We start from the raw sequence: 24,456 nt of genomic DNA on the forward strand, positions 1-24,456 counted from the left end.
TGCTTGGAGCGACGGTGGCGTGCGTTCGAGCAATGTAGTTCTGCGACTGCCAGGCGCTGGATATCAATCGAATCTGTCTGCCTGAATCCATGACAGAAACAGAGTGCCCCCTCCCACTCATAGTTTTGCGGGCCCACTTCAGATGCAACTCCAAATACATAAAGCCTCCATATTGCACATGGAATGTCAGAGGCACCGCACTTCCAAGTTTTAGGCGGCTAACTTCACAACGTCTTGCTTCATGCGCTGGATAAAACTAACTTTTCAAGAGGCTTGCTTCGAAGACGTGGTAGTGAAGGACGCAGCACATCATTTATTTCGGGGATGATCGGATCTTCTCGGCTAACTCGCTAACCACAAGGCTAGTTGTTAACTTCGCCACGCGCTATCGGGGTTCCCTGAGTAAAGGATGTTATTTTGTGCAGGGTTATAGATGACAGTCGTAACGCGGATTTTTTTGCGCACAGACCTAGCCAACTGGCTTTTCCCGCTGCCTCGACGCTTCGCCTGGGACGCCCGCGTGTCTTTTGTGGGCGACCCGATTTCCCTCGGCTGAATCAGTGAGCTAACATTAGCTAGCACTGCCGAACAAGCGGGCTAATATTGTTTTAAAGCGGAATAACCACCCATCTTAATGGACCACATGTCCATAATAACCCAAGTTTCTAACCCGAAGGAGGAGGAAATAATATCCTTCAACCAGGAAAAAGGTAAGAAAAGTCGGCGAACAAACGTAGTTAGCGATAGCTAGCTTTGTTGACGACTTGTTAAGGTGATGTTGCGCAGCTATTTTCAGACAAGTCAAAGTGTACATCATATCGCTCGAAGAAACAAGTGTCCTAATATTTGAAGGAAAAAAACTATTTTGGCAACAGGGGTATCCAAACGTTAGTTGCAGGTTCATGAACAAGTTTTGGATAGCTACGTTTGCTGGATAAGCCATCAATAATACTTGAATGTTTGAGAAATATGTTGAGGAAATTTGCCCTATTGACTCAAGGTCAAAGGTTCTTTAATAAAAGTGAAAGGTCACACTTTTTACAGACTCTTGATTAAATGAGTTAAATTTAAATTTCCACATCAGTTGATGATAATGTTTTAAAGCTTTAGCATTTCAAAGAAAATGTGGAATATGTGTTTAATCACTCAGTATTGAAGTGAAGTTATTTTGCAAGAATTGCTGATTTCTCATGGACAAAAAAAATGACAATAAAGTCAACAACACTGCAGGGGATGTTTGAGTAAAGGCAGTACTTTGTTTAAAACAAAACAAAAAAACTCTTGGATTTATCGCACAGTCCATATTGTAGCATCTATATCTTGTGAAAACATTTATAATTGTGTTGGGGGTGAAAATCAACCATTTCAATGTGATACAAAATATCAATTCTTTGGACAATGATTGGATACTTGATGATATCAACAGGGGTGGAAGGAGCACCAAATAAAATGTAAAGTACAGTTACGTTGTTGAAATGTCGCCCAAATAAAGGTAAAAGTACTCGTGTAAAATCTCAACGCAAAAAGTAGCTCTTTTAAAATTTATTTGGCCTAAAAGTTGCTTGGTTATATTTGTACATCTTTGAGGAAGGGGTGTACAACAACAAGGACAAGCAAAATAACAGATGTGACAGCAACTACTTCTAATAACAGCACAATAGTAATGCTACCCATAGTAATGCTACCAATTTATTCCCAAAGTTTAGTACTGCCCCTCAATTTGGCGATTCAAATTATACTCCGCTTTAGTCATTCTCTGCTATTAAGCTGATGGACATCAAATCTGCTGGGACTGGGAGGCCCATTCATTCATATTTCCTGGGTAGATTTAAGTCAAAGCCATTAAAAAAGGTGCACATTTAAAAAAATAAAAATGTTGATGTCCTGTGTTTAGTTCCCTTCAAATGATTGCATAATCTTAAACCATGTCTTTTTGTAAAGAAAGGAAAGAAAGTAAACAGGTTGGTCGGTCACACATTGTTCACTATACTGCTGAGATTTACTGCACATTGTCACTCATTTGTCTTTACTCATCAACTGCAAATCTTTTGACTTGGAGTCCTACCCAGTGCCCAGCAGCAGTTACCATTGGAATTTGACAAGTAAACCTTCTTCAATATAATCTGTACACATCTGAGTATCTTTGGTACTGCGCAGAATGTGACGTGTGGCTAAATAACTAGTTTCCCAATAGCGTCTTAAATATAGAATCCCTGCTCTGTTGGCTTGTGCAACAATATGATCTCATGGCCAAGTCTCGCTTCTGAAAATTACCATTTAGTCTAAAATGTTTCATTTGGGCTTCCATTTAGGTAAATCGTCTTGGTTGAAGTTAGTGGTTATCAGAGTGCTTGTGGGTATTTTGTCTCTGTTCAAATGAGGTTGAAATTTGAGGAGGGTCAGCTATTTAAAGTTGTGACTCAACTCTGAGTGGTTCACTAGGCTCAAATGTGTATGTGATATGAACTAGTGCCACTTACATCATGCCTTCCCTCTCGTTATTCGTACATAAACACCTCGTATGAAGTAAAAGGATTTCAGCAGGATTGTGAAAATGATTCTGCTTGTGATTATACATTTATAACAACATACAGTCCCGTGAAAAAGTATCTGCCCCCTTGCTGATTTCTGTTTTTTACGTATCACACACAGGTTTCAGATCATCAAACCAATTTTAGTATGACACAGAGACTACCCAAGGAAATACCAAATGCAGTTTCTAAATGATGATTTTGTTTACCAAGGCAGAAAAAAATACAAACTTGTCTGGCCTTCTGTGAAAAAGTAATTGCTTCCTGAGCCTAATAGCAAAGCAGGTTGTGCCACCTTTGGCAGCAATAACTGAAATCAAGCGTTTACGATAATTTGTGATGAGTCTTTCACCATGCTTCACTGTGGTATCGTGTTCTTTTGATGGAATGCTGTGCCATTTTTTTTCGCCAATTGTAACAGGCCGCACACCTTCCAATAAGTTCAACTTTTGACTCATCAGTGCATAGAATTTTCTTCCAAAAGTGTGGAGAATCATTAAGATATTTTTTGGCAAACGTAAAATGAGGCTTTATATTCTTTTTGGACACCAATGGTTTTCCACTTGGAACTCTGCCATGGATGGCAGATTTGGCTAGTGTTTTTCTTATAGTAGAGTCATGAGCATTGACCTTAAAATGTTTTTCTAAGTTCTTTTGTGACCTTCTGGATGAGTCGTCGTCGCACTCTTGCAGTAATTTTAGCTGGCTGACCACTCCAGGGAAGGTTCTCCATTTGTGGATAATGGCTCTGACACTTGTTCGCTGTAGCCCCAAAGCCTTGGAAATGGCTTTGTAACCTTTTACAGAATGGTAGATGTCCATCACTTTTTTTTTGCATTTCTTCTTGAATTTCTTTGGATTGGAGCATGATGCTCTGATCTTGTAGCCTACTTCACTTTGTCTGACACATTCTATTTAAGTGTTTTCTTGATTCAACACGTGTGGGTGTGGCCTGTGAAATCGAACTCAGCTTTCCTACAATTGTGATTTTGTGATTTAACAAAGGGGGGCAATTACCTTTTCACAGAGGGCCAGAGGAGTTTGTAATTTTTTTCTGCCTTGGTAAATAAATCATCATTTAGAAACTGCATTTTCTCTTTCTTTGGGTTGTCTTTGTGTCATACAAATATAGATTTGATGGTCTGAAATCTGTGTGTGAGAGATAAATATGCAAAAATCACAGAAATCAGGAAGGCTGCAAATACTTTTTCACGGCAATGTAACTGTGTAATTCCGTTTAAAATAATGAGACATTATGATGATTGTTATGTCTGGTGGTGCATTAAATATACACAGAGCGTATGAGAGACTTATGATGGAGGCCTCTATGCCCGTTGTCAATGGTTTAATCTCACTTCAAACAATAATCATTCAGGGGCGTGTCCAAATAAATTGGGGAACACATTGTAAGCTAGGGCCTGTGTAGGTGCGGCTTCAGTACATGGGAGGTATTTTTTTTAAAAATTAAGTGTCCAAATCCAAAATGTTCACAAAATTGTCAAAATTCACTCTGAAACTCTCAAGCGGAAGACAGGAGATGAAAAATGGCTGAAGTCAGGGTACCGGCAACCAACTCAGCGCCGAAGAAAAAGCAAAATTTCACCGTAGAATAATGACGCGCTCAATATGATAAAAAGACCCTCTGGAGTCGTTCGATACTCCTACCTTTTCAAGCCATTTTGGTTAAAAAGGGCTCAATCTGGGATTTAAATTTGGCGTGTGCTATAAGTGTCCTTATATATAATTAAAGGTTTGGTACTTAATGTGGACAATCGGTATGTCTCATTTGTTATAGCAATATTTTTTGCTAAATTCTGAATTATTTTTAGATTGACACTCGTTATCTTCAAGATCTTTTTTTTATTGTGTTTAGCATCCCACTCGAACAGTGTAAAGAAGCATAGGAGCCGGAGCATCTTCAGCGCATTCTTCTGCTGCTTCCGCAATTACAATGTGGAGACACCAGTCAACAATAGCAAAACACCTAACCTGCCTCCACTTCCACCTGAAGAAAATGGATCACCACCAAAGGTGAGCTTTTTTTGCAGTAATCGCTTGAACGTATTAATACAGACGCTCCCCTACTTACGAACATTCAACTTACGAACAACGGTACATACGAACATGTCTGCAAATTGCGTTTAAGTCCAAAAATGTTCGCAAGTCCAATTTTGTATTTCGCCTTTTTCGGAGTAGTACTTCTTTCCGCCGCTAATACCGACGCCTGGCGCTGTGAGAGCTCAGCTCACCCAGCATCTACCTTCTTCTTCGATGCAATGCGGAAGTGCGTGAATGTATCTCCAGTGTGCAAAGAACCTTTTTCATTTGTATCATTAAATATCTCATGCATCCAATATTGAATATGGTTGGTAAAAAGCTAAAGGCTTCTATTGAGGGAGTTGCAAGGAAGAGGCAAGCCATTTCATTTGAAACGAGTGGCAATAATAACGAAGCTTGATGCGCGTGAGAGTGGTGAGCGTTTCACGGGCATTTAATCGTTCGACCGTCAGTACCATCTATAAACAGAAAGATCGAGCAGCAGGACCCAAATATTGAACGTTGCACAAAGTTTGCAAATCAATTGAATGATGCCATACAGTGCTACTGCATCATTTATGATGGAAAAAAGAAGAAAACTGTGCAATTGTCATTAGGTCGCTTCTTTTGGCCAGTTTCTAATACATAAATCTCTCTCTCTCTCTACAGTACTGTACATATTCTCTCCATTTTATTAAATGTTTTTTTTTTCAGTACAAACCAATGCGTGTTACTTATACAAGCCTTAAACATACAAATGCACTTATATAAACCTTCAATATACTTATATCGGCCTTAAACATAAATTATAATACAAAATATAGCACTGAATCAACTTACAAACAAATTCAACTTATGAACAATCGCTCGGAACCAATTGCGTTCGTAAGTTGAGGAGCGTCTGTACTTGTATATACATATTTATTCATATCTTCAGTTTACATGGCTCCAAGTTAAGCCTTTTTCAATTTACGAGGCATGAGTCATTCTAGTATATGCCTGAATGTGAAAGCCATTGGGGGGGCAGGAATTTAAAAAAGATTGTGCTCTGCATGAAACTGCAGTGAAAAAATAGACGTTCACAAATCAGCGGTTTCTTAATTCGTGTTGAGCTAAAGGTGGAAACACGTAACAGTTGCTGATGCGACTTGCAAGATTTTTGAGAAATATACCCCTGAAGTCGCGCTGCTTTGTTGTGGCGTGGGTTAACAAAGCCTCATCTCATGGGTGTTCCCACTTTTCCTTCCTCGAGACACTAGCTCACCCTTTTCACAGCTCCATTTCACGTATTTTTAAATAAAATGTTTTGAAAGCTGATGGTGGGTGCATTTTGGAGTCAAGGCACCCCAGCATGTTGTCTTGGTGCAAACTAAATGCATCCACCTCTCATGCTAGGCTAGCAATCATCTAACATCAAAATACCATCTACATCTCTCCATTTACATCTCGCGCCCTCTATCCTTAATATGCATACTTTGGACCGAGTTGCTACATTTTGCTGTAGTAGTCTCACCAATTGACCTCATAATGTCCTTATCTCCACTCAATAACTAGCCTATAACCGTATGAGTAAAGAATGCAAGATAATTTAAAATAGCAACACGCTTAATCAACACAGACGCACAATTCGTTTCAATGTTAATTTATCATCAATTAAATTGTGGTAACATAATATAAAGCAGTATTAAAAGTCAAAACTTCCAGTAACAAGTACTAGTAGATAATTAGACATCTTAACTTTCAGCATAAATGTGTGCTATTGTGCTGCTTTTGTTTACATTGGATATGTTTGGGTCATGATGCATTTAACGTTTAAGGCAGGTCAAAAATAAAGCAGTGGAGAAGCTGTGTTAAAAATGCATTGTACTTTGCCATATCAATTTCGTAATGATAGATTATTCTCAAAATGAACAAATGTGGGCAAGTTAATTTCACAAAAATTCACAAATGTGCCGAGCTCCAAGAGCACAAATGGCCAAATGCGTCTTCTGTGCTTTTTAAATCTGGAACTCAAACAAATTCTGGAGGGGACATGTAAATTGTATCTTCCAATTGGTAATAACCTACATCTACTCGTCTAAATTGGTACTAACTTGGCCAAACTATAAAAAATCAGGTTCATTTGACTAACGCATGCAGGCAAAAAATTAGCTAAATTCCCTTAATTGTTAACTTTGAGCCCTGTAAGTTTGTATATGCGACTCAGTTTCTATCATTTTTTTTAAAACCTTAATTGTACCTCCTTTGTTTTACTTCCCCATCCCCCTCATTTTATACACATCTTTCTTTTGTGTTGTAGTGTGTCCAGATCGAGGTCCTTCCTGTCCCTAGTGTATGTACTGGCTGTTTTCTTTCCCTTTGCATGCAGCACTGTGTGTGGTGGTGCTGGCACATTGGGCCTGAGTGGGCTGCAGTTCTCTTCGAAGAGCCTTAGCTTTTCTTCTTTGCTGTGGGAAATTTCCAGCCTATTAAAGCAAAGAATGATGACTCAGTTCCATGGTTGGTTCTAATTTTTGAAAGCAAACCTCCATGATTGTGGGAAAAAGCCATATTCAATCAATACATTTTTCAAGAAATCATTTACAGTGGTACCTCTACATTCATTTTTTTTCAGTTTGCAAAGCCGTTGGTGTAAATTGCCTTTCCAAAATATAAGTTCTGAAACATTAAACGCAGTACAGTCGAACCTCTTCTTTTACGAAATTAATTGGTTCCAAGACTTTTTTCGTAACTTGAACATTTCATAAGTAGGTGTACTTTATATGTAAATTCTCTAATTTGTTCCATGGTCCTCACACAACTACCAACTAAACCCTTTAAAATTGGTCAAAGTGTCCCAATTTTGTATGAAAGATGTGAGGGAACACAGAAAAATGAGAGAAAATTATACAGAAATGATTTGTTAATGTCTTAAAATAAATAAAGCATATGAAAATGTGACGGCACCACTGAAATATGTCCCTCCGTGGCCGTTGTAGATGTAATACCCGTGTTTGTCCACCAGATGGCGGCAAAGTCCGTTCTATCAGGGCCGAAAGCCGTCCACTTTGTAGTACATTTTAGACTTTTACATGTGCCGTGTGTGTGTGTGTGAGTGAAAATATGTGCCATGTTGCATTTGTGCGGTTTTGAATCGCTTAATAAAAGGGAATTCAAAATAAAATAATGAGTAAGGAAATGCATTTGCTTTCTGGGGGATTTCGTAACTTGGGTCTTTTTCGTATCTCGAGTCACTCATTTGCCTATAAAAAATGTCGTAACCTGAAACTTTCTTCTCTAGAGGCATTCGTAAGTAAAGAAAGGTATGGCTGTACATGATAAGATCACTCAGCAGCAGGAAGCAGTGACTATATGATGATGCAAGGTTAGCACGTTTTAGAAGAAAACCAGCTTGCCCCATCTTTCTTTTTAACCACCTTAATGACTTTAGCCTGGGGATCGGAGAATCCGCCTCAGAGTTTCCAGGCTCTGCTTCCCCATGGGATGGCCTGTCGGTGGAGTTGAGGTTTTCAAAGTACCTGACCCACCGATTCAATCCCAAGTCGAGGACAGCAGCATCCCAACCCCACTATACACTGTGTTGATGGTGCACTGGTGGACCAAAATTTCTTTGAAGACGTCCGGGCTCACCGAACTCTTCCTATGTCCGGTGTTTTTGCCTCAGACTACCAGAGCCGTGTGGCGCTTGGCCAGCCAATACCCATCACCTGCCTCCAGAGTCCCGTGGGCCAAAAAGGCCCGGTAGGACTCCTTCAGCCTGATGGCATTCCTTACCACCGGTGTCCTTCATTGGCTTCTGGGATTGCCGCCACGACAGGCACCGCCCACCTTGTGAAGACGCAAAACACGGTCCACTCGGACTCAATGTCCCCCGCCTCTCCCCGAACATGAGAGAAGCTCTTTTGGAGATGGAAATTGAAACTCATTCTGACGAGGGAGCCTGGCGTTCCCAGTAAACCTTCACAATACATTTCGGTGTGCCGGGTTGGACAAGCATCTTTCATCTCCATTGGAGCCAACTCACTGCCAGGTGTTGATTGGTTGACAGCTCCGCTCCCTTCTTTATTCTAGCCTCCAAGACATAAGGCTGCAAGTCCGATGACATGACCAAAAAGTCAATCATTGAACTGTGGCCTCAGATGACATGGGGCCAGGTGCACATATGGTCACCCTTATGCTGGAGGGGTGTGATCTTAATGGCTTAAAAATACATTTCTTATATTTTTGCTATTATTTTTACAGAAATACCTTTGCATTTTAATTTTAGAATTGATATACTTTTATCATTTTAAAGGGGTATAGGGTATGTGTGTCAAACTTAGTTTGGTTTACGGGCCCCATTAATGCCAATTAGATCTTATGTCCAAAAAGTTAACTAACTTTTTGCCATTGACGGCGATGAACATTCATTCACCCCTGCCACAAAATGGATTGGACGTCTAGCGCCATGAATGGCACTGAAAGATGAGCATCCACAACCAGTTTAAGTGAATTGGACGTCTATCATTGTCAATAGCAGGCTACTAGTTAACTTTTTTTTCGCTTCCATTTTAAGGTCAAGTCACTTCCGGTAGATTTTGGATCATTTACTATTTATTTTTAGGTGCTTTCCGAGATGCTTCTTGTTTGTTTGTCGATTACTGATGTTTTTGGCATTCGCAGATTACTTCCTGTTGGATTTGGGGCATTTTAAGGTTCCTTACTTGAGGGTGCTGTTTTGATGGCAAGGGGCGAATGAACGAATGTGATTGCAGATAGGAAATTGAATTTAATTGAAGCCCTTTATTGTCATTGTATAAGCACAATGAGATTAAAAGCTCCACCATGAAATGCACACAAGTAGTCAAGATTTCTATACAATAAAAATGTGATGTAAAAGAAATGACTTGTGACATGTGAAATCACAGCATGTGAGGTAGCTATGGTGTTTTAGTGCAAGTATCAAGGTGCAAGATAAAAATTTGCAATGCTAAGACTGAAGTAAAGGTCTGATAGCATTACTTATTGATATGCATCTGACAGTATTACGACATTTTAATGCAGTGACGGTACAGTGGTACCTTGAGATACGAGCTTAATTCGTTCCGGGACTGAGCTCGTATGTCGATTTTCTCGTAACTCAAACGAACGTTTCCCATAGAAATGAACTAAAAACAAATTAATTCGTTCCAACCCTCTGAAAAAACACCAAAAACAGGATATTGGATTGGAAAAAAATGTTTTATTTGTTCTAATTCGCCATCTATTAACAAAGTAACAAATTAATTGGGATTTAATAGTATACTAAAATGTGTTTAATAGAACTTAAATTAGACGGATTTTGCGGAGGGTAGAGAGAGAGGGACAGAGAGAGGGGGGAGAGGGTTTCTTTTTCACAGCAACACGCTCGTAACATAACATAAACAAATTTAAATTAACTTGGATTACGATGCAGACACACTCAAAAATAAATTTAATCTAACCTTACACTAAACTTAATTCTAATTTTGTTTTAAATTTTGATACCTTTCTTCTCCCGGCCGGGTTGGCTCTATTTGCTCCGCCTCCACCCTGACTTTCACATGCAACCAATCAAGGGTTGTTTGCTTTTGTATTTCCTTCAAAATATTCCGAAAATGATGCACACAAATGCCCTCACAATAGGATTATGCACGGCCACTTGCCAACTTTCCCGGGAAGTAGTACTCCTCTCGTATTCGCACTGACTAACAGGAAAAAAACACTGCACAAATGCAACGCTCCGCCCTGTGCTCGTAGAGACATTACACAATGGAGTTGCGATGACGTAAAATCCGTGCGTCGGCTGTACGAGATGACGTAAAATCCGTGCGTCAAAGTGAGTTTGACAATGCTTTTTTCGATCGAAAATTTGTACAGTGGTACCTCGAGATACGAGCTTAATCCGTTCCGGGACTGAGCTCGTATGACAAGTTACTCGTAACTCGAGGTAAAGTTTCCCATTGAAATGAATGGGAAACAAATTAATTCGTTCCAACTCTCTGAAAAAATCACCAGAAACAGGATATTGGATTGAAAAAAAAAGTTTTATTTCTTATAATTCGCCATATTTTGACAAAGTAATAAATAACGAGTGGTTTAATAGAAATAAAGTGTTTAATCTAACTAAAATTGGCCGGATTTCGCCGAGGGGAGAGGGGCTTCGGTTTTTTTTTTCTTCCACACAACGCACTCGTAAACAGAACAAACACTCCACCCTCACGTTCGCTATCGATGGGCTGTTTGCTGTCGTACTATTCCCTTCAAAATATTCCGAAAATGATGCACACAAATGTCCTCACAATCGGAGAACGCACGACCACTTGCCAACGAGCAGCAAGCAGTCTTATCAGCGATCGCACCGCTGCTCATGGGAGCTTCCGAGGCGCTGGCTAGCGGCTCATTTTAGCTTGTAGCATCTGTGTTCGCATCCCCTCGAACGGCGACTATGATAGAGTTGCTACCGGGGATGCTGTTGCGAGCCAGTGCCCCCGATGTTCTTATGAGCAGCCAACGAGCAGAGTCTTTTATCAGCGATCGCCCCGCTGCTCATGGGAGCTTCAGGGGCGCTGGCTAGCGGCTCCTTTTAGCTTGTAGCATCTGTGTTCGCATCCCCTCGAACGGCGCCTATGATAAAGTTGCTACCGGGGATACTTTTGCGAGCACGAGTATACTTCATTACCCAGAAAGCCCTCTTTTCACCGCGCATGCGCGTTGTGCGTTTCCTGGTCTGAATAGCTCATCCGGTGCTCGTAAATATTGTTATACACGAAAGATATGCCAAAAAAAATGCCATGGCAACCTGGCTTGGTCGCATCACGAAACTTTGACCGCATCACGGGCGAATTATTCGCTCGAAATTTCCCCCGTAAGACGAGCATTCCGTATGACGAACGGTCGTATGACGAGGTACCACTGTAATTTATTTTAGTTATTGATTATAACACGCACCCCCAACTATTGGAATTAATTATATAGCAAAAATCTGCGTGTTATATTCGAGTAATTACGGTATGTGAGGATGCATTTCATTGACCATAGCTCAGCCTTCAACACTATAATACCGGACATTCTGGCTGACAAACTCTCCCACCTTGGACTATCCTCTTCCATCTGCTGCTGGATTAAGAACTTCTTAACCAACCGTCCACAAACTGTTAGACTTGGTCCCCACCTCTTCCTCCATTACACTGAGCACTGGCTCCCCTCAAGGCTGTGTACTGAGTCCTCTTCTGTACTCCCTGTACAAATACGACTGTACACCGACCCACCAGTCTAACTCCATCATCAAATTTGCCGATGACACCACTGAGGTCGGATTCATCTCAGCGGGGGATGAGTCTGCCTACAGAGATGAGGTCAACAAACTGTCTTCGTGGTGTTTGGTGAACAATCTCACACTAAACACCACGAAAACTAAAGAAATAATCCTGGACTTTCGCAAACGCAGCACAGATCTGGCCCCACTTCTCATAAATGGAGTATGCGTAGACGGGGTCCAGGCCTACAAATTCCTGGGGGTCCACGTCACGGACAAGCTCTCCTGGTCTACCAACACCACGGCAGTGGTGAAGAAGGCCCAGAAACGACTCAATTTCCTGAGGGTACTCAGGAGGAACAACTTGGACACTAAGCTTCTGGTAACCTTCTAAAGAGCCACTGTGGAGAGCATCCCGGCATACTGCATTACAGTGTGGCACGCTGGAAGCACGGCAGCAGACAGAAAAGCCATGCAGCGAGTGATCAACACCGCCCAGAAGATCATCGGCTGCTCTCTGCCCTCACTGGATGACATTGACAGCCCTTGCTACCTCAGCAGAGCCAGGAACATTGTCAGGGACCAATACCACCCTGGGCACAACCTGTTCCAGCTGCTGCCCTCTAGCAGACGCGACAGGTCTTACAAAGCACGGACAAATAGACTTAAGGACAGTTTTTTTTCCCACAGCCATCAGGACTCTGAACTTGCGTTAGCACGACATACAATCCCTTCTGTGCAATAACTTTGGGGTGCGCAATAACAATGTGCAATATCTTCGATTGTGCAATATTGTAGAATTTACCTTAACAGGATGTGACTCTATATTTTTATCTTACTTATTTATGTTCTTGTACTGCGAAAACGCACTTTGTGGAGTACCACCAGTTTCGTTACACACAGCTGTGTATGATGACAATAAAGGCTTTTGATTTGATTTTGATTAAACTGTTTCAGATAACTGTATCTTAAACAATACAACCTAAATAGTTTTGCAAACTGTCTAATTTAAAATCATTAGCCAATCCATTAAGGCCTTCATCTTCTGTATGAATTCTGAACAACTTCATTGACTCTGGAAGTAGAGGGCATACCTATAGCGTCTTTCTCAGTGCAGAAAAAGAAAGTTTATAGCCTGTCCAGACTATAAAAAACACAACGTTAGGTTCACTCTTAGGTTTGACATTTGACATCTGCAAAAACATGCATAAAGTAGAAAGACACTGCTAGAATTCCACTTGTTGAGGACCACTCCCCAATGGAATTCTGCCCTTTCTTTTCTTTTGTCCATTTTTTTAATACATTCAGAGGTCCTGATTTCATGGACATCCCAACTCAAAAGGTGCATTGCATAATTGGGATGTCAGAGTTTTCAAAACATGTTTACTATCTCATCACTATAGATCAGGGGTCCCCAAACTTTTTCTTGTGAGGGCCACATAACTTTTCCCTTCTCTGATGGGGGGCCGGTGTCAGTTTGTAACAGAAAAAGTGTGACGATCGTAGGGGAGCTTAATTTTTTTTAATTGTTTTCCAGAAAGCCACACATAACCAAATAACCCTTTCCAGGTTCTTTACAGAAAAAAAGTCAGGAAACATATAATAACACTATTAATGAAATAAATAATAACTAAATAACCCTCTGAGTTCTTCACAGAAAAAACTGGAAATAAATAACACTACAGTGGTACCTCGTCATACGACCGTTCGTCATTTATGAAATAAATAATAACTAAATAACTCTCTCTGGGTTCTTCATAGAAAAAAAGCCATGGAACATTAACTTTCTGTTGTGCCATGCACAATCTTCTCCCTTTGCTCTGAAGTTTATGCACGACACCACAACCGTCATTACAGAATCCCACGTCAACATTTTGCAGCACAGTGCTTGGTGGTGAATTTGGCAGTGGACTCGTAGCGGGGCGGTGAGACCCCTTTTTTCCAACTCCCGGTTCATGCGTCCCATTATTAGACCGCGAGTTTCGGCCACCATGCTAGGAGCCCCGTCAGTCGTGATGCTAGCTAGCTTTGACCAGTCCAGGTCCAACTTCTCCATGGTTTGGCACACTTTGTCAAAAATATCCTCTCCCGTTGTAGTCCCTTTGAGACTTTGGAGGGCTGCCAGATCCTCGCAAATCTCAAAGTTTGCGCTAACTCCACGAATAAAAATGAGCAGTTGCGCTGTGTCTTGCACGTCCGTGCTTTCATCCAGTGCTAATGAAAAAAAAGTCAAATTATTTCGTCTTCTGCTGCAGCTGGGCATATACATTACTCCCGATTTCTTCAACGCGTCTGGTCATTGTACTCACCGACAGACTTGCGGCATTAAATGCATCTTTCTTCTCGGGACACACCTCCTCCGCGACAGTATCCATACATTTCTTAACAAACTCTCCGTCAGTGAAAGGCTTACCGCTGCTTGCTATCAATTTAGCAACCCAAAAGCTGGCCCGAACGGATGCCTGGTTCTGCTGAGATAGTAGTCCACTTTTTCGCTTTGAGAGTTTGTCTGCTCGTATTTGGCCTTGCAATCTATCGTACTTGTCTTTGTGACGGGATTCATAGTGTCGGCAAAGATTGTATTCTTTGAATACCGCCACCGTCTCTTGACAAATGAGACAAACAGCCTTTTCTTTGCATTGAACAAAAAAATAATCGTTTGTCCACTCCAGGTTAAATACCCTGCATTCTGAATCAATTTTTCTCTCACCTAACTTTTTCGCCATTATTCCGTTCTCAAACAGGTTGCAGTTTTAATATGCTTGAATAGTCCGCGATGGTCCCAGGGCTCCACCCTCACCTGCGATCGTCCAGATGTCTCGGTAACACTGCTCGTGCATGCAACGGTGGACGTGCCCGCATGCATCAAAGGGAAACACTCTCCCCGCGCGTGTCACCAAAGAAGCAATGCGAAGCCCCGCTTCACTGGGATGATTTGTGGGCTCAGCAGGGGGGCAATGAACCAAACACAAGATTAAAACGTCCCAGTCTTCAAGGCCAAATAGGAAAAAAAATCCGATAGCGTCTCTGGTATTGTTCAGAGGGCCGGTCCAAATGTGCCGGCGGGCCGTATCCGGCCCGCGGGCCGTAGTTTGGTGACCCCTGCTATAGATAGTCAAAATACAAGGATCAATGACTCCAAGATGGCTCGGCAAATCACGTTTTGAATAAGGATAAACAAAACGTCCTTCGTTGATGGACGTAAATCATTGCAAGTGATGTTTCTTGTGCCAATTTTGCATCTGCTTGCCTCTGGTTTACTCATAATTTCCCCACTCTTTCAACTTGATATCTGTTTGTCTTCACTTTCACACAGCCAACAGCCAAGTACCTCCTACCAGAGCTGAAAATTTCGGACTACGGTAAAAAGTGTGTTGTGATCGACTTGGATGAAACACTTGTCCATAGCTCATTTAAGGTAAGGTTGAAAGTATAACTTTGTGCAGTTAATTAGTTTGCGCACACAACTTATTTATGCAAGGCACAATTTGCCTGGTGGAAAGAGAGTGAAGAGATCATGGTCTCAGTGAAAACTTAAAATCAATAATTTTTGTATCCGGAAAAGACACTTGTATTGGTCTAAATTTCATGTACCGTATTTTCACGACTATAAGGTGCGTATAAAAGTCAAAAAAATTCTCCAAAATAGACAGGGTGCCTTATAATGCAGAGCGCCCTGTGTGAGCGCCGAGCGGCGCCGAGCGGCGCCGAGCGGGAGCGCTCGTGGCGGCGGCGGCGCCGAGCGGGAGCGCTTTTTTTCCACGACAACGCACTCGTAAACGGAACAAACAAATTTAAATTAACTTGGATTAATATATACAGACACTAAAACATACGTTTAATGTAACTTTACACAAAACTGAATTCTAATTTTGTTGTAATCTTTTGTTACCTTCTTTTTCCGGGTTGGCGGTTTGCCACGCCTTCACCCTCACGTTCGCTATCGATGGACTGTTTGCTGTTGTATTGCCTTCAAAATAATCCCAAAATGATGCACACAAATGTCCTCACAATAGGATAACGCACGACGACTTGCCAACGAGAAAGTCTTTAAAGAACGATCGTGGGAGCTTCTTTCCTTAGAAAGAATAACAGGAAATACAATAGTTGAGCTTACCCACGTATTGATTGTGGGTAATGAAGTTTTATTCTGAGAAAGGTTGCCATTGCCTACCGGGTGTTGTGTGCACGAGTGTACTTCATTACCCAGGAAGCCCTCTTTTTGCATGCGCGTTGCGCGTTTCCTGGTCTTAGGAGAAACTCGTCTGAATTAATCGTTCTGTGCGCGTAAATATTGTTATACACGAAAGATATGCAAAAAAGACCTGGCTTGGTCGCATCACGAAATTTTGATCGCATGACGGGCGAATTATTCGATCGAAATTTCCGCCGTAAGACGAGAATTTTGTATGACGAGCGGTCGTATGACGAGGTACCACTGTACAGACGCTCCCCTACTTACGAACGAGTTGGGTTCCGAGCGATTGTTCATAAGTTGAATTTGTTTGTAAGTTGCTCAGTGCTATATTTTGTATTATAATTTATGTTTAAGGCCTATATAAGTATATTGAAGCCTATATAAGTATATTGAAGGTTTATATAAGTGCATTTGCATGTTTAAGGCTTGTATAGTTAACACGCATTGGTTTGTGCTGAAAAAAACATTTAATAAAATGGAGAGAATACATACAGTACTGTATACATACATTAGAGAGAGAGAGATTTACTAGAAACTGGCCGGCAGAAGCTATCTAATGACGATTGCATTTTTTTTTCATCATAAATATTATGAGCACTGTATGGCATCATTCAATTGATTTGCAAACTTTGTGCAACGTTCAATATTTGGGTCCTGCTGCTCGATCTTTATGTTTATAAATGGTACTGACGGTCGAACGATTCAAGTTGTATTCCCGTGCTTTGTTATTATTGCCACTCATTTCAAATGAAATGGCTTGCCTCTTCCTTGCACCTCCCTCAATAGAAGCCTTTCGCTTTTCACCAACCATATTGAATAATGGATGCACGAGATATTTAATGATAAAAATGAAAAAGGTTCTTTGTGCACTGGAGATATGTTCACGCACTTCCGCACTGCAACGAACTGGGCAGAGGAAGGTGGATGCTGGGTGAGCTAAGCTGTCACAGCGCCAGGCGTCAGTATTAACGGCGGAAAGAAGCACTACTCGGAAAAAGGCGCGCAATACAAAATCGAACTTACGAACATTTTTCGACATAAACGCAATTTGCAGTCATGTTCGTATGTACCGTTGTTCGTAACTCGAATGTTCGTAAGTAGGGGAGCGTCTGTACAGCTTTACAGCAATGATTGTCTTTTTTAGTAAGGAAAAAAAAGAATCACGTGATGGTCAAAGACAGGCAACTTACATGCCATAATTTTGTTTATCCTGAGAGATGACACATCTGCTGCTCAGTAATTTCAATAATGGTCTTAGATTCATGTGCTGTGTTTTGTTGTTCCCGTAGCCAATCAGCAATGCAGATTTTATTGTTCCAGTGGAGATCGATGGCACAGTTCATCAGGTAATGCACTCAAGGTGATATGTGTTTGTTTCAATTCAAGACAACAATGGCTGACTTGCACCCAGAAGAAGTTCCAGAGGAAGCTCCAGGGGAAATGGTTGTTATCTGATTCAAGTAATCCAGGATAGGCTGTGTTTATCCTGGTTGGCCTATTCATGATTACTTGCACTAGGTGGCAGCCTTGAATTCAAAATAGTAGTGGGTGACCTTGCAAGTGTGTGACTTATCTTAGATAGTTTCGGAAAAGTTCAGTGTTGATGTAGTTGGCAGCAGCGCCCTGCTCCATGTGTGTTAATAATGCTACACCTTCACACAGGTATATGTGCTGAAACGACCACACCTGGATGAGTTCCTTCAAAAAATGGGAGAGCTGTTTGAATGTGTGCTCTTCACAGCCAGCCTAGCAAAGGTGTGTTAAGTTAGACATTACTACCATAGGTTTTACTTCATCTGAGATCATTTCATTTTGCCTTCTCAACCTTTTATACCCGTTCTTTTTATCTGTCCATTTGCTACTTCTAAGTGGGTAAGTTATGTGCGGGGAAAAATAAATGTGTCTAGATATGTTCCAGAACATTATGGATGTTGTGAATCCTCTCCTGTGGAAACAGAAAAAGTTTAATTTGCATCCTTTAACCATAGTTGTTCTCAAAATGTGGCAGGATTACCATGAGAGGTATGTGAGAAAATCCATTCAAATTTTTTTTGCCCATTATTGTACTCCAGATAAGTACATTTAAGTTTACTTGAAAATATTTATTTTAACTACTGCAGGCTAGAGCCTCGGCTTAATTTTTAATGTTAAGATTATATTCATTAATATTAAACTTGTGAAACTGAATTTCACCGCATCCAAAAATACTTCTCGACAAGTACCACTATAATAACTTTATACCGCTGCATAGATCAGTGATCCCAACCTTTTTTGAGCTGCGGCACACTTGAAACCATCTCAAGGCACACCAACAACAACAAAAAAAGAAAAGTTGAATCCAGCTCATCTCATTTTCCGAACCGCTTTATCCTCATTAGGGTGGCGGGGGGTGCTGGACCTATCCCAGCTGACTCTGGGCCAGAGGTGGGGGACAACCTGAATCGGTGGCTAGCCGATCGCAGGGCACAAGGAGACGTACAACCATGCACACTCACACCCATCATACCTAGAGGCATTTTAGATTGTCCAATCAGCCTACCATGCATGTTTTTGGAATGTGGGAAGAAACCGGAGTACCCGGACGAAACCCACGCAGGTCCGGGGAGAACATGCAAACTCCACACAGGTGGACGTGACCTGGATTTGAATCCAGGAACCCAGAGCAGTGAGGCCGACGCACTAACCACTCGCCCCACTGGGCCGCCAAGTTGAAACCATGTTCTGCGTAGTTTGACGATGTTATTCCGGAATTTCTATACTGTCCATGCGACGGAGCCTACGTATCATCAGGAGTAGTCATGCCACACTTTGAGTACCACTGCACTAGTTATTGTGTGCGTGGAGTGTTTCGGGTGAATGACTTATTGAAGCCGTTTTAAAAGAGTTACCTGACTTAGCGTCAAGTCTAATATTTGTCATGCTAGCATAATAACAGCATGTTGTTTCTTTCTGGCTTTGATAGTACGCAGACCCAGTAGCAGACCTGCTGGACCACTGGGGCGTCTTCAGAGCACGACTCTTCCGAGAGTCCTGCGTGTTCCACAGAGGGAACTACGTTAAAGACCTCAGCCGGCTCGGACGAGAGCTCAGCAACATCATCATTGTCGACAACTCGCCTGCCTCGTACATTTTTCACCCTGAAAATGCTGTGAGTTCCTTTCTTGGTTGGCCCCACAAAATGTATTCATTTTAAATAGCATGACAAATATCTATTTATGCTAGGACTTAGAGCTGGGGATAAAACAATAACGATAATTAATTTTATTACCAATATTTTTTTTGTCAACAATAATTATAAAAAGTTTCGATAATTTTAAACTGCAATAATACCACACGACCACAACATAGAACGGGGGCGCTGTTGTGACATGAACGCAAGTTCCAGATCAACGATCAGGAGAAAAGGATGATAAGGAAATGTGTTTTTAGCTTGGTTAGCAATAAAGGCTAACGGAGGATGAAAATAACATGGCCAAAATGAGCTATCATGAGATGCAGAACAACACCGAGCTGATCAACTAAAAGATCAAAGTGAATTCTCCCTGGTGTTTTTTTTAAAGCCTCGTAAATACCTGTGCACACAGAGCAGCCTTGTTGAAAATGTCCTTAACCCACTCTCATTAGAGGACAGCCTGTAATAAATATTTTTCTTACGTGAAATCAAGGTGTTTCCCCATTTCATGTAAATGTTTTAAAAACTTTGAAAAAATCTAAAGCTTGTTATCTGGGGTTAAAATGGGTCAAGTTCATCCAACTTTTATTTTTATTTTATTTTTTTGCAAATGGCCATACGTCAGGTAAATTTACACTTATTTTTGTGAGGCTGAAAATAGTCTACTTGCCAATGGTTATGATGCCTTCAGTTGATTATATTTTATTCATATTGCACAGCAACTTTTGGTTTGAACGCAAATCTCTAAAAATGAAAACGTCTCAAAATCTCTGCAGGTTTTGTTCTTTACTTTTCATTGTGTAAGGAGGGAGTTGTCTTATGTTTATTGCACAACAAAACACCAAAAATACTTTTTAAAATCATAGTTCATATTCTCTTATAAAGTAAGGTAACATAGTTACTTTCATATTTGAATAAGGAGGAAAGTAATTTATTTACTTATTCACAGAAGTTTGAAGTTTCAGATTTGAAACAAAAAAGATGTAATGGTAATCGTGATATAATTATTAATATTGACTGATAATTTGAATGAGAGTTTATTCAGAATGGAACCAGAGTTGTGTAGCACAGTGGTCCCCAACCTTTTTCTTACTGTGAACCAGTAATTCAAATTTTCTTGCGAACTGGGCAGGTGGGGGTCAGGACTAAAGACAAAAGGGTGGGATGGTGGTATTGTGAAGTGTTCACCACAACTTTATTGTTCCACAAGCAACACATGACTTTTATTTCAAGTTGGACGGTGGGATTGAAACGGCTGTCCTAGTTTCGGTGACTTTCAGCCACTTTTCAAGCATCTCAATGCTCTCAATAAAACGATTATATTATGAAATGGCCCAATCAACATACACATTGAATGGGTTTCTGTGCTACAAGCTGGACTGGTGGCTGACTTATGGGGAGCACACCGTCCAGCAGCAGTGGGTACCAGAAATAGCACCCGGGGGAACTGCAACCGCGTTCGCTAGTCCGCTTCCTCAAGGGTGCCTGGGTGCCGCTGGCTCAGCCAATCAGTGCTGGGCCGAAAAACTTATGGTGGTGACTCTGATCTGAACAAGGACACAGCAAATCTGCAAACGGGTTATTTACAAGTGTGCGCCAGCCACATTTGTTGCATTAAGAGTGAGTGAGTGTGTGCGTGCGTAGGGGAAACAGGGACTGGGCGGGTTTCCACCGAACTGTGTGGGTTATATTTACCGTGTGGTTGGGTTAGAGACTGTCTTTCTGATCTGGCAATCCTGAGGTGCAGGCAGCGTGACATTGGGTCATTATCTCCATAACTGAGCGTCGACGGTGCCTCTTGTTCTTGAGGTTTAAAATTTATTTTGCTTGCGACTCGGTGGTTGTGTACCACTGGGATAGCACATCATTTTACCCATTGAAAGGAAGCACTCGGAAAAGATTTTTAAAAAAAAATCAAAGTTGTCTACTAGTACAAATTGGATAAAGCTACATTCGTACCTTGCAGATTTTTTTAAATTTTGAGTCAAAAATGACCGTGATACTTTGACCTCAATTGTTGATATGGGTGGAGGGCTGATGACACTAAACACTAATTCTTCCTTGGTAGAGGTCAGATCGCGCTGAAAAAACTTGATTTGCAGGACCGAGCCTGGAGGAGGGGTGATTTATGGTAACAAATTAAAGCCTGTCTTTAGTAACGAAATCCAATTTAAACAAGATTGTATAAACATTTAAATCTTTTATATGATAATATAGATGTTTGATGATCATCACTTTTGCCAGTACAGCTGTTTAAATGCCTGCACAGTGTTGAGGTACCAGTCTTTTTGCTCGCGTATGAAAGCAAAGCGCCACATTGACTGCGTTTAGCGAAGCCAGCACAAGTTTCTTTAGCATACTTAACAATCAATTTGAAGCTTTTTCACACCTCACTCTTACTGGTGTGTGTTTGTCTTTTCAGTTCTCCTGTCTTTAGTTTATCCTTAACTTCATGCTCCTAATAAAAATAGATGCAGATTTGCAGAGGGGAAGATTATTAAGAGGGTGGCGTTCACGTGACGTGCGCAGAGCATGCTCTGGCTCTGCGGCTCCACTCCAATTGCAATTACATTACAGGGCCTCTGTTTTATCCAAATCATTTATTTTATCACAAGTATTCCTTAGTTTAGTATCCACACAACATTTTAGTACACAGTTTTAGAAAAAAATATATATATATTTTTTAAAGTCAGCGAGAGAGAAGTCTGGCGCGACCCTGAAGTAATGATTGACATTTTAGGCCCGACCCGAATTTCGGGTCTTGTTGGGTCGGTTTCGGGCTCGGGCGAAAGATCTCACCTCTATTCCTTGGTTACCTCAATAGACAGTTTTTCCAAGTGTTTCACACATGGAAATCGGTTTTAGCATTTGTTGGAATTCCTTTAGAAAGGTTAGAATATAGTTCAAATGTATTTAAGAAGTACACTAATATTAGAACCATGATGCTTTGTCTAAATGATGTAAGAAGCACAAAATTGTTTCTCCAGGTTCCAGTTCAGTCGTGGTTTGACGACATGAATGACACAGAGTTGCTGGACCTGCTGCCTTTCTTTGAAGGACTCAGTAAAGAAGATGAGGTTTATGGCGTCCTCCAAAATCTAAGAGGCAGGTAACAGGAAAGAACACCTGTTGCCACACTCCTCCTGACTGACGTTCCGTGGGGTACTAGGATTCTCTTTCCCCTGCCTTCGACGTGACACCCCAAATGAGAAGAAACATAATAATCCAGGAACGCAGTGTTGGTGGAAAAAAAGATATCTGGAGTTGACGCTATTTGGGGACAACATGCTCAGAGGTACAAACTCTGGTCTTCATTTTCAAACCAATGTTTTACTATTGGTTGAAGTGCTTAAAAAAACAAACCAAAAAAATAAATCCATTTTTTTTCTGGTACCGCACAAAGATCGGACAAGCGTCCTTGTGTTGTTGCTATGCACGAAAATTTGGTCGTGTAAAGGACTGACTTTTCTTACTGAATGAAGTGCCTTGTGTGTGTATGTTGTTTCTAAGGGGGCTGTTTTTTTTACATGGCGTTTTCGCAGAGTTATAGTCTTTTCAGACATGCTTTCAAGTGGAAATAAGTACCTTTTATCTCACATTTTCCCTCTATTTCTTTCATAATTAGGTCTCTCATTGGTGAATTTTAATTTCCTTTTCAATGCCTGTGCCATTTATAGTATAGATGTGACTTAGTTTCTTTTTGCTTCTCTTTGTATTACATAGTGAGTCAATTAGTTTTTTTGCTATGTTTGCTAGCTGTAAACCTTATTATCCCATCTCCAAATTATTCTTTTTTTGCAGTTTTAATCTTGAAACCTGGATAAAATGTGCCTTTTTTGTTGTTGTTGCTTTCTCATACAGTAGTTGCCAAACTTAACCACTTTTAATGGGCTTCTTATGTTACACAGGTTTCATCTAAGTAGTTTGCATTGAGTTTTATTTTTTATTTATTTGATAGCTGTCACATTATTTTTTTATGCTTTTAATATTCTATCGTTTGTCGTGTTGTGCTAATCAATGTCAGCATTTAACCTACATTTGTATTTGTTTTTTTTTTAAACGAGAATACATTAACTACAAGGCAGTGATGATTTTTCATGCTAGGGTCAAGTGCCATGCTTCTATTACCCCATCCCGCCATAAGATTAGCATCTTCTAGCATAGTGGAAGTGTGTGTGTGTGTGTGTTGTTTACCCTGGGCTACTTTTGAACTGCTCTTCACCTCAGTGCCTGTTTGAGAAGAGCCACAAAACGAAGGCCGCAACATTTGCTACAAAGGCAATAAATATTTTATTTCAAAGCCGCATCATTTGCTACAAAGGCAATAACCATTTTATTTCAAAGGTATGTAAATTACCATTCTGACGTGGGAGCACTTCCTAACACTACCAGATTGGCCGGACTGGCCACTGAATTCTTAGTGCTGTGCAGTTAATGTCAATTTTTATATTTTGTATAACTGATTGGTCATAGATTTTTTAACTTATTCTAATTTGTTTTCCCTCTTACCTTTAGTCAAGCAGAATCTCATCACAGCACTTTTGGACTCTATCAAATTCTCATTAAATTCAGCATATTGCCACTGAAAACAAATTCACATCAGAAATGGCATTTATACCTCTCGCTCCTTTTCTGGGTTATGGCATCAAAACGTCCAATTTTATTTTTACGGTCAAAGACTGCGGCTCTTTCAGTCAGTTGCTCTTTAATAACAGGATATGACTTGTTTGTGATGGCATTTATGAGTATTTTGACTTTGACCATGACTTTTTCAGTGCAATGTCCTTTTTATAAGACTATTTCATCCTGCGGAAAATTTACTTGCTCTGAAAAATGTTAATATACCTTTTCTACCTTCTCTTGTCAGTGTTTGGTTGGAGTTGCACCGTATTTGTAGTTGACCTCCAATCATCCCCAAACCTGCCTCAACCTTTTTGGTCTTCCTTGCCTGTGGCAAGACTTAGTCAGGTCTTTAATTTTCTATTCAGAGGTCATGTGTGTGTGTGCATGTGTGCTCACCGTTTTCTTTTGGGTATCACCTCACTTAAAGTATTCATCAGTTGGTTTATGAATTTAACACCAAAGTTGAAAAAAACAACCTTGAGTTCTTTGTGCTTATGTTCAATGGTTGGCATATTTCTACAGAAGTCATCAAATTCTCACTTGGTTTCAACACATTTCAGTTTGTAGAAACATTTGGTGTATAGTCACCCACCACATTTTTTCTTGTCTTTTCCTTTCTCTAATAAAAGGCTGAATTGAA

At 40.7% G+C, this 24,456-nt stretch overlaps 1 protein-coding gene across 3 annotated transcripts; it reads left to right on the top strand.

The window, feature by feature from the left end:
• On the top strand, nt 1-24,456 carry LOC144085671 (CTD small phosphatase-like protein). Of its 3 annotated transcripts, XM_077615180.1 has the most exons (9): nt 1-361; nt 468-710; nt 4,405-4,562; nt 6,868-6,900; nt 15,140-15,241; nt 17,311-17,367; nt 17,684-17,776; nt 18,984-19,169; nt 22,181-24,456. In XM_077615180.1, exons 2-9 carry the CDS (start codon nt 635-637, stop codon nt 22,304-22,306), a joined length of 831 nt encoding a protein of 276 aa, XP_077471306.1. In that variant the 5' UTR covers nt 1-361; nt 468-634; the 3' UTR covers nt 22,307-24,456. The 3 variants fall into 3 exon arrangements, with proteins under 3 accessions (XP_077471306.1, XP_077471304.1, XP_077471307.1); XM_077615178.1 differs by having other exon boundaries at nt 1-710; XM_077615181.1 differs by lacking the exon at nt 6,868-6,900 and having other exon boundaries at nt 2-710.

The sequence above is a fragment of the Stigmatopora argus genome, chromosome 12, assembly GCF_051989625.1.
Source record: "Stigmatopora argus isolate UIUO_Sarg chromosome 12, RoL_Sarg_1.0, whole genome shotgun sequence".
NCBI lineage: Eukaryota > Metazoa > Chordata > Actinopteri > Syngnathiformes > Syngnathidae > Stigmatopora > Stigmatopora argus.

Excerpts from the sequence above, each read along its gene's own strand:
- LOC144085671 (XM_077615178.1), top strand. The coding sequence starts at position 635 with ATGGACCACATGTCCATAATAACCCAAGTTTCTAACCCGAAGGAGGAG. Across the intron at positions 4,563-6,867 it reads AAAATGGATCACCACCAAAG|TGTGTCCAGATCGAGGTCCT; the intron begins GTGAGCTTTTTT and ends TTTGTGTTGTAG. Across the intron at positions 19,170-22,180 it reads TTTTTCACCCTGAAAATGCT|GTTCCAGTTCAGTCGTGGTT; the intron begins GTGAGTTCCTTT and ends TTGTTTCTCCAG.